Below are 14,361 nucleotides of genomic sequence, written 5' to 3' on the forward strand. Positions count from 1 at the left end.
CAAAGAATTTTTGAGGGAAAACGTCAAACGGACAGCTTTCCATAAATAGCTTAGTATGCTTATACCAGTAAGCATAACGTTTTCTATAGCCAAAATAAACACCTCTTTCCGTAGAAAATATATGACGAATGTAAATATATACCTGTAAGCATAATGTTTAACATAGCATCATATGTACATACGTACATGTAAGCATAGCATAATACAAAGCATGGTACGTGTATACAAGAAAGGAACATGTCATACAACAATAAGTTCTAAACATGAAAAGCTACAGTACAATCTTTAGTTGAATTCACAAATATCTAAAATTATTGGACTGGTGTTATTACTAACGACAAATTCTAAATAAAGAAACTGGTCGCAGTGATTTCAAAGTTCTTTTAATTTTGAAACGAGCAGAGCTGTAGTCACTTAAAATTAACCTTTTATGCTGTCTATAAACCAAACATATCAGCCAGATTTGTACCAAGAACATGCAAGATAAATATTGCAATGTTGATCAGATAACATAAGGTTATGTATTTCTGTAACCATATTGGGTCTTTATCGATCCTTTTACCACAACAACCGTTCCTACAGCACTCCAGTTCACAGCATTTACTTTCAAATTTGTTATTACAGCACCCCATTTGTTCGATTAAAACGCAGCGCCCACACGAGCAAACAGGTGGAAAATCTACCTCACACCCCCACTCAAGCTCAACACATTCGCAACACCTAAAATGATCTTCAGCATCTTCAATTCGCCATTTTTCCTCCTTGACCTTAACTAAACTTCCATCTGGATAGTAATTGTTTGCGGACGAACAACAGGAACAAACAACGCAAGCTAAGCAAGTGAAGTTCATGCAGCCAATATCGAAAGCATATAGACAGCAAACGCAGCCAGTTTTTTGTTTACATGTTGATTTTCGAAAGACATTTTTCACAAAAGAACCTATCATGGACGCAAATGTCTTTGTTTTGTTTAAGGCATTACTCTTACAGGACATCGAGTATAGGAGAAGCAAGAAGTTTTGTGGGAGATCTTCAAACAAAAGAGCAAAGAATGTTTCTACCCAGCCATGTAACAACTGAAATCCAAATGATTTTTGTTTTTTCTTTTCATTCTTTTGTGATTTATTGTCACGTTTATCGTACTTTGGGTTTTTCTCGCAAATTTCACGCCTGGTTTCTCCAACGATGTTCAGCAATTTCACTAGGGCAAAGACAGAGCCAAAAATGACAAAACCGCCGTACGAGATCGTTAGTTTAAAGGTAGAGGAGCCACAATCTGAAATGAAAAAGAAAATAACTTTTATCCATTCTGATTTACGTAGGAGCACATGAGAACAATATGCTGATTGCATTACACAATAAAACTAAGAAATGTTCACATTTTTCATAATTTACCGTATATTCTTTGTTCATCGGTAACGCAGTGAAACAGGTAAAATTTTTGAGTCCTCAAAAACGGGCCATTCTTTACAGTGAATGCCTATAACGCTTTTAAACGGGGCAAATGTTTCTATCCTCAAAACCTGATCCCTTTTAGCGTAAGAACCCTGAAACTTTTATTTTTTATTTTTAATTCCTTAAATTGAAACATTTATTACTTCTATGCTTCTAAAAAGCGGACTTAAAATTTTCTTTCACTGTCTTAATATTCTACCTGTTAAATTCATGATAAATATTTTTTTCGGAATGTCTTTATTTAAAATACCTATTTTTATCGATATAAATCAATCAACTGTCAAATTTGCATAATTTAAGCATTCTTGAGAAAAACCCTGATCTATTTAAATTCCAGCCACGCATAATAAGCCTTATAAGACAAACATAAGACTTATGTAGATTTGGAGGCAATATATGGATTATCTCGATTATAAAAGTGATCAATAAAAATCGATCTTAATGGTAATATCGATCATTATTGATTATTTTTAAAATACGTATTTGCACGTTGTGGGCATGTTGGCGAAAGTTAGAACTCTTCATCCGATAACATACACAACCGTATTTATTACGTTTATCGACATTCAACTTGTTACTAAAACACAACACAGATGACAATATTTGTTTGAACGTGAATACACAATACGATGGTTCACATACATGTTTTATAATACTGCCTACTTTATTTATACTATATAATTATAACAAATAATACGTGGATTGCCTGTAGCATATATAAGTGGTTTCTGTGTAAACAGCTTTTGCAATACCCGAAAGCACTGTATCGTTGAAGAACGTATATGTGGTTCTTAATTTAAAGAGCACTCTATCGTTGAAAAACGTATATATGGTTATTTATTCGCTTTTATACGGTAAATGAAGTCATTGTAATGAAAATCTGCTCCTGAGCTGAAGAAACAGCTGCAACCGAGAATTACGTATTCGGATTCATTTTCACGTTGTTAAAAGTATATTTATTTCAAAATACGCCAAAAAACCACGGTCCGGTTTTAAAACCTCAAAAAGGCACCCGTCTTATAACGTAACAGGCAATCGCTGAACATTAAGATTGGCCAGGCGCGCAAAGGATATATCACACAGTTTACTTTTAGGTCTATTGCCTTTTATGGTACATATAGTAATTATGGTTTATCAGTTATCATTCATACAATGGCATTTAATGCAATACTTTGTTTTTGTATATCCAAATAATGACTTGCATTATCCAAAACTTCATGTAATTATCTCAGGTCATGGAATTCTTATCTATTCACTTACTATCTGTTTCCGCTGAACTGCTGTTTAATGCAGCATCGTCGAACGCTGGAAAGGAGAACGTGAACTGTTCATTCTTTGTAAGTGTGCTTTCATTCGAAACCGTTCCCTTGATGACATCGGCCAATGATGTCCAGTCGATCAATACATCTCCAATGATGAGAAGTGCTGAGAACACACGTTTGAATACAGTGAAGCAGTTATTCTGGATTCCACAGCCTGCGCTTGGACTATTAGATGTTGGAACTTCATCCTCGTCTTGGGGAATACCCAAAGGTGAGCTCGGACAGACATTTTGTCGTGAATTTACATTCTTGGGTAAGTTGGCCAAAGCAGCACTTTCACGTCCGAAACCTCTAATTTGCGGTTGAATTTCGATGTCTGTAAATATTATGTGTATTTTATTTTAGTCTCATATTGCATGCAGCCAATATCCGTCTAAATATTTATCAACAAACGTCATGAATGTTTGTTTTTTTTTGTCCTTCAAACTGGTTTGTTCACATTCTTTATAACTACTTCATATTTTCTATTTTAAGCATAACAGTTTGTTTATCTGCAAAGATCTAGCTGCACATTAAGTCAATATTTGCTTTCAAAGCTTTTCAACTTAGGGTTGGTTATTTTCCCATATTTTGCACATGTTCGTATGTTTGCTTATCTATCACTCTAGCTGATATTACAAACTAAATATATTAATTGTGAGAAACTTATTTTATAAATATCAATGTAATAAAACTATAAATCTAGTTTCAAGGCATGCTAAGCTATCTTGACTGCAATAACAGACACTGATTCGTCAATTTCATCTGCTATAATACAAACAATAAAATAAAGAAATAATGCGAAAAACACTGATATACTTCCAAATTGGCAATTTAAAGCTCTTGTTTGTAGTAAAACCACATTATCTGCTATCGAATATTTTGTAACGGTTAAACCATAGATAATAACATCATAAATAATGCTTCCCGAATGTCAGCGTAATTACATAAGCTTGATACATTTTCACATGAATTATAAATGTGTTTTCGGACATCGAAACTGTTGGTTCGATAATTCGCCAAGGGTGTAGAATTTCTTTCATGTGACAAATCCATCCATCTGGTTCTCAAGGTTCCCAAATGCCTGCCCATGCCTTAAACAATGCATGGAGAGGCACCTAGGGTCTTCCGCGGCCCCAAAAATCTTAAAGGTCGCCTAGTTCAACTTATTATCTTCATTTTATAATACTCTCCGAAAATAGGAAGCATATACTAAGTAGTAGTTTTAAATTCGGAATTAATGAAAACTTCACAGGAAAATTCTCTTTCAATAGGAAACGCGCCTATTATTCTCCGGTTCACTACTCAACTATAGCGCCATCCTTGTCCGGTGTATTTCTCAGTAAACGCTAGCTAGCATTCAGCAAAAAAGCATAGAAAGCTTAACTGTCAATAGAAGATGCGCATATTGTTGTGAACGAAACGTCAGAGGAAGGAAGTAACTAGAGTCACTGACTGGAACTACGAAATCACCAAATGGTTTATAATTGTGTCGGTGTACAGTTACATATTTGTCCAAGTGTGGTCGTATTGGTCCAACATGACTGCCTGCCAGAGGACATTTAAAGTCACATTATTAATGATAATCTTATTAATCAACTTCGTATTGGTCGTAACAATGGCAGAATCCCGTATTTTCTTTTTATGTTTTTTTTTTTTTTTTTTTTTTTGTGGTGGTTTTTTTTTTTTGTCATATTGGTTCGGATCAGTTTTGTTTTGTTTTGTATTTGCACAGTCTGTTACATATGATATGCATAATATATCTAATATCTTGACCGAAGTATTGTATAGCTGAATAATAATATGATGTTATAATTCAAAAGATTTCATATCGGCCTTGTTATTTTTCAATGGGTCGTATTAGCACATGATATTATTCAACACCTTACTTATAAAATGCTTGAATCTCGTAGATAATTTCATTATTTTTTTTCAACCTCATCTAATTTATCTTAGATCGAAAATGAATGAAGTATTGCTATTCAATACAAAGTCAAGTCCCCTACTGGCCCCGCTTTCACTAACGTTCTCAAGTCAAAATCTCAGCTCAAGTCTGAGAAAAATCTCAACTTTGATTCTCAGCTTGAGATCTTTCTCAGATTGGCCTTCACTAAAAATCTCTCAGTAAAATCTCAACTTCCGCGCTGAGATTTTTCTCAGTTTTCATTAAGTCAAGGGTTGGGCTGTCTCAGTGCTTTTCTCAAAGAAACAAAATGGCGACTTTTCGACGATACAATATACGCCGCCGCCGTAGTCGGTGCCAGTTTCACGTTGAGTTCACCAGCATGACATAGATGACAACAAACTTCGTCAGAGACGGTAATTTCTTAATTTCAAGGGAAGTAATCCAAGTAAAACTAAAATGGCCGGTTGTTGCTAGGGACACTGTTTACTCTTTTAAAACACTTGCAGCAATTAATTTACCACAAGAACAACATTTTCAAGCCTTTTTACTGTTTCTAAATTGTTTCTTTCTCGTCTTGAATGCTACACAACTTTGAACACAATATTTATTAAGTATGGTTGACGTTTTACTGTGCCTATGTTTCGTACCAAAAACGCTCGTACCGAGATATATTGACTTGTGCAGTAACGTCCCTAGAAGTCCTTATTCTTAGCGCACAACAAAATTGTGAAATTTCGTTTCACAACTTAGGGGTTATTATCAAGGGGTGATAAAAATGAGCAGTTAGTGGTTGGCTCAAAGCAGGGACCCCTTGTTTACAGGGTGTGCGCACTATCAACTGAACTAACCAGCTGCTGAAACAATTTCCCCTTTGTGGTAATAAAGTCCTATACCATAATAAACTCCCCTGCTATATAAATGTCGTCCTCTAGTTTATAAAACAGTCGCAGTCAAATGCTGCGCACCTAGTTAATTGAACAGATTGAATAAAATATGTCAGTCTACTGTAGGGCTCAATCTTTGGGACCCTCTCATACAGGACTAGTACGTACTCTACCAACTAAGCTAACCTACTGCTTAAACAAAATCTCCACTTTGTAGTAATCAAGTCCTGTTGCCTCATAGGCCTCAATAGCTAAGTGGTAGATGGTCCACCACGTCAGTGGGATATTGTAGGTTCAGTCTCTAGCCATGTCAAGTGATAAAAGTTATTACATAATGGCATGATGTTACATACGGCTCTATACACCAGCTTGTTTATAAATAATCACTCATTAATAAGCATTTGGAAATATTTTGTTCTGCATTTTGCAGTGCTGTTAACTATTAACATCTATACTTTAGATATATCACATTTAGCAAGTGGCAAATATTATGATGTAATTGAATAAGCAGAAAAACTGATGGACACAAAGACAATGAAAAATATTTAATTTCTAATAATTTATTAAAGTTAACAGAATTTTTTATAAGTTGACAACAGTTTTATTCATTTATAAATAAATATGGCATTTCATAATTTGATCTAAAATACTGGTTGAACATTTAAAGTACAATGTTTTTCAAATCTTTCCAAAAATATCAGAAAATCTTAACTCTATGCTATTGATAAAATTTATATTACCAGTAAGTTGTCAGATTTCAGTATGATTTACAACAATAATTTTAAGTAAAATTTTATATTTCACTGTCATTGTCTTCTCAGATAAATTTGATTGTTTTTAAAAGAACTATGAAATGCCAAAGTGTACAGGTTTTCATTTCTTTTATAATTTTCATTTACTGTTCCAGTTCACTATGTTCCTTTGAAAATGTTTATAATTAATTTCTGTTCACATGTTAAAAGTTATGTTGTTGACTCAAGTTGATGGTGTTTCTCTTACTGATGAGTCCTGGAAACACTGTATGGGTCACAAAATTAAATTGGGACGAAACACACCTGACAACAGATGATGATAAAAACAATCAGTTGCATTTATAACCAACTGAAGATAAAAACAAGAAAATGTTATAACTTAAGTCCAAAAACATTTTTAAAACTTTGCATGTATTTTCAAATTTATCTGATTTTCAGGTGTGTCTAAGGCTATTTTCATTCAAATGACATAGTTTAATAATTAGTTTAATAGTTAAATGTGCTATTGCCTCCCTATTCCCATAAAGGAGTGCATTGTGATGAAACAATGTTTAAATGCTCACTATTCCAATAATTAGTTAACCAATAATAGTAGATGGTTTTGTAGTTAACAAGAACTGCCACTCAGGGTTAATTAAAAGAGAAATCATTAGAAATGACTTAATTACATAAGAAATTATCAAAAATACAAGGTGGTTTTTAAAGTAAACAGCTTAAAGGCCTACACCATGTAAATTTCATACAAAAAAAAACCTCCTTTAACTTTATGCAACAAACTTTCCAAAAATAGAATGTTTATCAGTTGGTTAGAAAAGTACTACATATACTTTCAATGATGCACATGACTTTATACTGCACAAGCCAAAAAAGGAGTTAATCAATAAAAACTGATTTAATATTTTCAGTAACATTTTCACCCATGCCAATCTTTGACACATAAATGCGATAATTAAAATTCAAAAACAAGAAATTAATGTGTCTTATGTTCCTAACAAACAACGTGGCAGCCACATTTAAATTTAATGTAAACAAAGATAATGCCTTCAACAAAGTATATCTATCGGCTATATTTTTTTTTTTTAATAATTAAGCTTTTTCTTCTCTCTCACCTTATTTTAATTCAGTTCAGTTTTATAAAGTGTTTTGGGGCAAATTACATATATCCAATCAATGTAGTCAACAAATGTTTGCAATTTCTGCTGAATGGCTCAAGCAGTTTTAACCCTTATCATGCTGTACATGGTTGGTCCTACCTTTGCAACAAGTGTAGATCATGATCAGCCTGCACATCTGTGCAGTCTGATATTGATCTGCACTGTTCGCCATTCAGTCAGTATCTTTTGGTTAGCACCCCTTTTAACACTTAATAAAACTGTCCAAATTGTAAAACGGTCAAGTTCATTATAGAAATTTAGCAAGGGCCTAAGGGTTAAAGTTGTATTGAATTATATAGCTAATTGTGTCCCCTGTGCACCCAAAAAGGTGTGACAATTACAACATGTTGGCTAGTTTTCAACAGTGTGTTTTTTTTAATCAAGCTTTACTGTTACAGCTTTAATTTTTTATGTAACTTAAAGTCTGCATATTTAAAGCAAAATACTTTTTTTCATAAACTACATCTCATTCTTACCAATATGTAACATCTTGTGATGGAACCCTCTTCACAAAATGTAGTGAAAATAAAACAAAAAAAAATAAATGTTGAACACTATAGTTTCATAACCCCATTACTTTTATTGAGTCCTAATGTTTTCCTAAGATCTTAATCTTTTTAGCTTTGAAGACACAATATGGCTATTTTTGTTTAATAAATCAATTTTCTCAGAATCTTGATGAAAGTCTATACACACAAAAATATCCCCTATGCACCTTTTCAGTAGTTTAGTGTCAGATTTCTTATATTCTTTAAATAAAATGTTTTTTTACATAGGCCCCCACTTCAACAGTATATCTTGCAGCTTGTTCCTTTCACATGGCAGATATATTGTATTCAAGGAGATACATCAGGGGGAGGTACATCAATCTGAAAAGGAATTGTTTTTTCTATATTATATACAGTACACTATCACAAATTTTATTTTTGTTATGCATTTATGGAGCGAAATTTCCTTTTTTTTTGTTTTTTGTTTCAATATGATTCAATTTTGCAACAGTATTTCAGTCATGTAATGGTGTTCAGTTAACCTTTTAAGTGTTCCTGCATTCTTTACTAGAAATGACTTGTGCTCACAGACAACTTCCCATTGTAAATGAGTAAGAAATGGTGGACAAATGACTTAGACATGTTCTTCTCTCAAACTGTTAAAGATATTGCATGCATAGCCAAAGGATCAAACTTACAACTTTTCTTGATTCATAGTCTAGTGCTTTATATTCTGAGCTAGGCATGCAAATTATCATAAGTGAAAGTTTCAAACCAAACCAGTACTTGGTCAAAATCAGACTGATCCATTTCAAATGTTTGTAAATGAATTAAGTGCCTCCATTCAGGGTATCAATTTGGTTTCTGTATATGTTGCAAGCATGGTTTTATTTATTGTTCTCCTTTATTTCCTTTTGAGTAAAATTGAAATCTAGCATGGTTTGAATTATAATAAAGTTTGCAAATTTAGGAAACATTGAGACTAACTTAGTCAATACATACTATAGTCTATACTTGAAATCACAGGCCAGACACCAGTACATGTACTGCCTTCAGTTCCATCAGTGTTTTGAAACGTTGGTGAATGGTCCTAGAACAACTCGGAATGGATTATCCACTGTCATTAGCATCTTTTGAATCAGCACATAGCTCAAGCCTGACCTCTGTATAATAAGCCGAGGATCTTCATCAACAGGCTGTGACCTGATATAAATTATATAAAAATGTTTGTCTGAAAATTGCTCTGTAACCAGGTTTAAATATATAGTTTATTCCATTTATAAGAAGGAATATCATTCTTTAAATTACACAAAGATTTTGATAATATAGAAAATCTTAAACACTAAGTTGAGCCTTAGGTATACAAGATCAATGGTTATTGGGTACATAAGCTTATAATCATTAGCAACATAATTTTGATATCTACAAGAATCTTTAAGTTAATAAAATGTGTGTGTGGTGTGTATTATATAAGTCACATCATAAACCACATATAAAATATATAAACATATAAAACTAAATTGCATACTTTGAAACATATGCATTGACAATAAACATTTAAAACCGTTATCAAAATCTGTGACATTTCAGGGATGCCTTACAACTGAAACAGCTTTTTCTTTAAACAACAACATATATTAGCATTTTATTGAGGAATTTTATATTCTGTCTCTATTTAGATCTACAATATACAGAAGTGTTCAGAAAAAGAAGGAAAAGCTTTAATATACAAATATATATTCTACTGATTGAAAATTTCCCATCATAAAATGCTATTATACTGTCATACAGATTTTCAAACTTCTTCTGTTTCAAAAATATTTTGTTACCATGCTTATGTCAGAAATAGTTTTTATATAGTCCTGTCTCAAGTTATGAAATATTACAAACCTGCAACATTTAAAAACAGGAATAAGCTAGGCCTATATATGACACCTGTTGTTTGCATCTCAAGTGAGACTAATGTTTATACTATTGTCTAACATAACATATTGGCTATTTAGGAAGTATGGGGGGTGAAAGTGCTGCAAAAATGTAATTTAAAAAAATGGAACACATTTCAAACTGAAAGTGAAAGTAGAAATGAAAAGTAGAACTAGGATCATGTAAAGCCTTTGAGACCCCCTCATGTAAATTTTCATAAATGGAAATTATACCTGCCAGACCAATAATATTCATAGTACATATACACAAGTAGCAGATACTTTCTATAAAGGTCACCTTGTTTGGTTATACTTTGTATTTTGTCTTAAACACATGTACCTCTAACTGTCCACATTCTATCTTTATGAAATGTCAATCTTTTTTTTTCAACACATTTTTTTCTCTAAATTTGTTTTTTGTTGTGTGTCTAACATACTTATCTAGGTACTCTGGTTAATGAAATCTAATTAACTTATATATTTTTTTGAAATATTGCATTTTTTTTTTTCATTTTGACAGCTCTACCTACTTTCACTTTCATTTTGCATTTTCAAAAAATGTACATGGTTTGCAGCACTTTCAACTCACAGAATTAATTTATAATCATGACAGCAATGAAAAATGGTTTGGAAAAAGAAGCTAGATATCTTCTACAAAACAGAATGTGAGTATTTTGAACAAACTGTGTAGTTCAAAGTTTGAAATGCCTACAGTAGAGAATGCATAGCTATTTATAATGTCCCTTCAATCATTGATATGAATACACTAATTGCAGTAATTAATATGTGAATCAAAAAACAATATATACTTACGGCTGCATATCTGATTCCAATAAATATATGCCCGATAACATAAAATTGTCACACGCCTAGTGTAACAACATATGGCTGTGTTTACGTAATCCCATATTTGGTAAAGAAAACAGATGCAATATGACGTAGTACCCTCGACTGCGTGTTTGATTGGTTCAAAAGTGACAGGTTTGAAGCTGATTAATTATAATATTGAAAATACACTGCCATACCTTTGTACAACAGTGTACAAACATATACAATTTGGATATATCCCGAAACTCTACATGTTGTTTATGAACATTTCTCAACGCTTCATTTCGTCTCAATAAATGAATAAATCCACTGCCCCCAACTATGCACTCGTGTTCGTGGGAAAGTTCACGCGGCTCCTTGGATGTTTGGCCGCTTATGTCGTAAAAAATTACGGCTCAGCTGAGAAAAATCTCAAGACTTGAGAAAAAGTTTAGAGAAAGCCAACTTGAGAAATTTCTCAGCTGAGACAATTCTCAGACAGTTCTGAGAAAATCTTGAGCTGAGAATTTTCTCTCTTTGAGAACGTTAGTGAAAGCGGGGCCTGGAAGGCACCTAATTTCTCTATTACAGAATAACATAATGAAATGATATCTGTCAAAGATGTATAAATAATATTGTACTATATATACAATTTGTTATAACAAATCACTTGGATTAAAATTTGCATGTACTAAAACCTACAGTTGTTGATTGTTTCATAACATCTATAAATATAAACAAGAGGGTCAGAATACCACAAAATATACCGGTCACTGATAGCAAATTTCTTTACACCAGCACTTGTATTTTTCATATGGATTTTTTGCCAATTATAAAAGAAGTTATGATATAAGTTATTTATAGTAACAACAAAGGAAAGTTAATCCTAAAATAATCTATATAATATAAGTCCACAGAAAACTCAGAGATAGGTCAAAATACACCTTAATATTGGATGTAACAAGCATGTTGTACCACATAAAAGTGGTCTTGATCTTTCCCTACGGCCAGTAATAAAAAAGTTAAAGTTAAGCTATTTATAGTAACAACAAAGAAAAAACAAGGGTACCTCATGGTGTTGAACATTTGTGCCCAGTTACATCAAAATCCCTCCATGCATGAAGAAGAAATTCTCCGGACAAAGTCACTCTTGAATTTGACCTTTGACCTCTAAGTGTGACCTTCACCTGAGACCTAGGGACCTGGTTCTCGCGCTCTGACACATGGTGGTGAATATTTGTGCTAAGCAATATTAAAATCCCTTTAAGGATTGTTGAGTTATAGACTGGACAGGAAAAAAATCCCTATTGGCCTTTGACTTCCATGTGTGACCTTGACCTTTCACCTAATGGCCAGGGTTTTGCACATGACACGTTGTTTTATCCAGGGGAATATTTATGCCAACTGATATTTAAATCCTGTCTTTCATGACAAAGTTATAGACTGGACAGGAAAAAAAATTCTATTGTACATTGATCTCCAGGTGTGACCTTGACCTTTAAGCTAGTATTCTGGGTGTTGCACGTAACACATCGTCTTATCTAGGGGAACATTTCTGCCAGATAATATTGTAACCTCTTGATCGATGACAGAGTTCTGTACCAAACAGGAAAAAGCCCTATTGACATTTGACCTCCAATTGTGTCCTTGACCTTTCAGCCAGGAGTTCGAATTTCATACATGACACGTCGATTCATCATGGGGAACATTTCTGCTAAGTAATATAAAAATCCCTTCATGGATGGCAGAGTTATGGACCGGACAGGAAAAATGCCTTGTTGAACTTTCACCTTCAAGTGTGACCTTGACGTTTTAGCCAGGGGTGCAGGTTTAGCGCATGACACGTCGTCTCTTCATGGGAAACATTTGTACCAAGTAATATTAAAGGAATTCAAAAAATGCTTCATTAATATACATGTATTGCAAACATATTTCAGGATTTTTTAAATTATGTATATTATCATTTTATATGCATAATAGATAAGGGTGACAAAGAATTATGTTTTCCTTGTTACATGAAGCTTGACTGCGCTATTCCTTTACAATTTCTTTGATATGCGTTAAAGTGACATCAACGTAATTAAAAACGTGGGTGTAATGCCGTTAAAGACGGAGCTCTTAAGCGTTGCCCGTGTTGTATAATTTCGGCCACTCACATATCTTGTTTGAACTTGCCACGTTATGGTGCTTCAACGAAAATTGTTAAAAAACGCCTACCTCTAAACAAAAACAACTTGATATCGAGTTAAACAAAGAGACGCTAAATTTAAAATAGACGGTCAATTGTATAGAAAATGCCTGATCTTTTTATACTTATTGATAATAGCAGTAGATATTTTGTGAGTAGATACTTTGAATTTCGTAAAAGATTAAATTTAATGAATAATAAAATATTCGCAAATAAGTAGCTAAAATGAAAGATTTGTAATACATGAATCAGACATCTTTAAAATTGTATCCGTTTAGAAAAGAAACACACACTTATGTGAGTTATCAACGTTAAAAGAATAACAAAATACCTTCAGGTTCTGCCGCATACAAAGGATTCATCCGGATATCCCCAGGGTAAGCGCCAAAATTTAAACCACTGTCCTGTGAATAGCTTCTGTGAACACTCTGTTGGACAACAATTCCAATTCCCTGCTGTTGGAAATTGGCAGAGCTTATAGATGTCATCGACTGTCGTGAATGCATTTTAATTTATTTCCGTGCTTTCGATCACGATAAAATGAATTTTGTATTTCAGATGTTATGTCATTTAACCTCTTCAAAACTGATAGGAGCAGGTCCAAACTAGTGTATGACAAATTTGCCTACTACTGAAAAATATTATTTACTCAATAAGTAATAACCTGGCGCAATTTATTGAATTGCATGCAAATTTATAAAGTTATGTAACATGATCTTTTTCAAATCTAACTATGTAGCTGCATTTTACATAAGAGGCTTTTCAGATTTTGGAATACACTGCAAAAATAGTTGAGTCTATAGTGAATGAAATTGCGTCAATACAAGTAAAATATTAGAAGTTGACAACAATTGTCATTATGTATTTAAACTTCATTTCTTTCAGATATCGTAGTTTAAGGTAATAATACCCATCAAATCGGACTGAGTGAAACTTGCTAACACCGGTTTAGCAAAATGTAAATAAAAAATTATTTGTCCTTTGTCATCTTTGCTATTTGATTTATTCCTTACATGTTTAACAGTTATAATGAAGACATTAAACGCAAGTAAATGTTTGAGACGAAATTTCAATCCACGACCAATTGCCTTCCTGTTGATTGTTTTGCTTCACTTTTAAAATTTTGCTTTGTGACCAAGAATCTAATAATCAATGGTAGCAGTGTGGAAGCCATCTTGAATATTAAAATGGCCGCCAGATTTCAAGCGGTATACCTTAATTTTTAAATTTGTAATTCAAGCAGTTATTAATTTTTAAGACCCAGAAATTGATATTTCTAAACGGTCAAAGATTGCTTTTATAAATTGAAGTTTTAACTAAGTCGTGAAGTTGTATACACAAAAGGTATATTTTCAAATTGCAAACTAATGTAGAAAATCTTTTATAACACATTCACATTTTCGATGGTTTTTCGTGATCATTCTTTAACAAATAGTATATTCGTTTAAATACGAGCTTAAGACATTCATTTAAATCAAAATATTAACTCAAAAGTCCCTGCCAC

General features: G+C 33.0%; 1 protein-coding gene and 1 long non-coding RNA gene across 2 annotated transcripts; both read right to left on the reverse strand.

Moving 5' to 3' along the window:
* Positions 1 to 437: 437 nt before the first annotated feature.
* On the reverse strand, positions 438 to 13,442 carry LOC123532370 (uncharacterized). Its single transcript, XM_053518173.1, has 3 exons — positions 13,189 to 13,442; positions 2,716 to 3,093; positions 438 to 1,276 (listed from the first exon to the last, which is right to left on the reverse strand). The coding sequence occupies exons 1-3, from the start codon at positions 13,361 to 13,363 to the stop codon at positions 438 to 440; spliced, it is 1,392 nt and encodes a 463-aa protein (XP_053374148.1). The 5' UTR covers positions 13,364 to 13,442.
* On the reverse strand, positions 5,905 to 11,219 carry LOC128546647 (uncharacterized). Its single transcript, XR_008366123.1, has 3 exons — positions 10,676 to 11,219; positions 8,943 to 9,143; positions 5,905 to 8,321 (listed from the first exon to the last, which is right to left on the reverse strand). It is a non-coding gene; the product is annotated as an uncharacterized LOC128546647 (long non-coding RNA).
* Positions 13,443 to 14,361: the final 919 nt, after the last annotated feature.

Source organism: Mercenaria mercenaria, chromosome 11 (assembly GCF_021730395.1).
Source record: "Mercenaria mercenaria strain notata chromosome 11, MADL_Memer_1, whole genome shotgun sequence".
NCBI lineage: Eukaryota > Metazoa > Mollusca > Bivalvia > Venerida > Veneridae > Mercenaria > Mercenaria mercenaria.

Bases quoted from the DNA above. Each gene is read 5' to 3' on its own strand.
- LOC123532370 (XM_053518173.1), bottom strand. From the start codon at position 13,363: ATGCATTCACGACAGTCGATGACATCTATAAGCTCTGCCAATTTCCAA. The intron at 3,094-13,188 runs GTATTTTGTTAT...TAATATTTACAG, and splicing joins GTATGCGGCAGAACCTGAAG to ACATCGAAATTCAACCGCAA. The intron at 1,277-2,715 runs GTAAGTGAATAG...TTTTCATTTCAG, and splicing joins CAGTTCAGCGGAAACAGATA to ATTGTGGCTCCTCTACCTTT.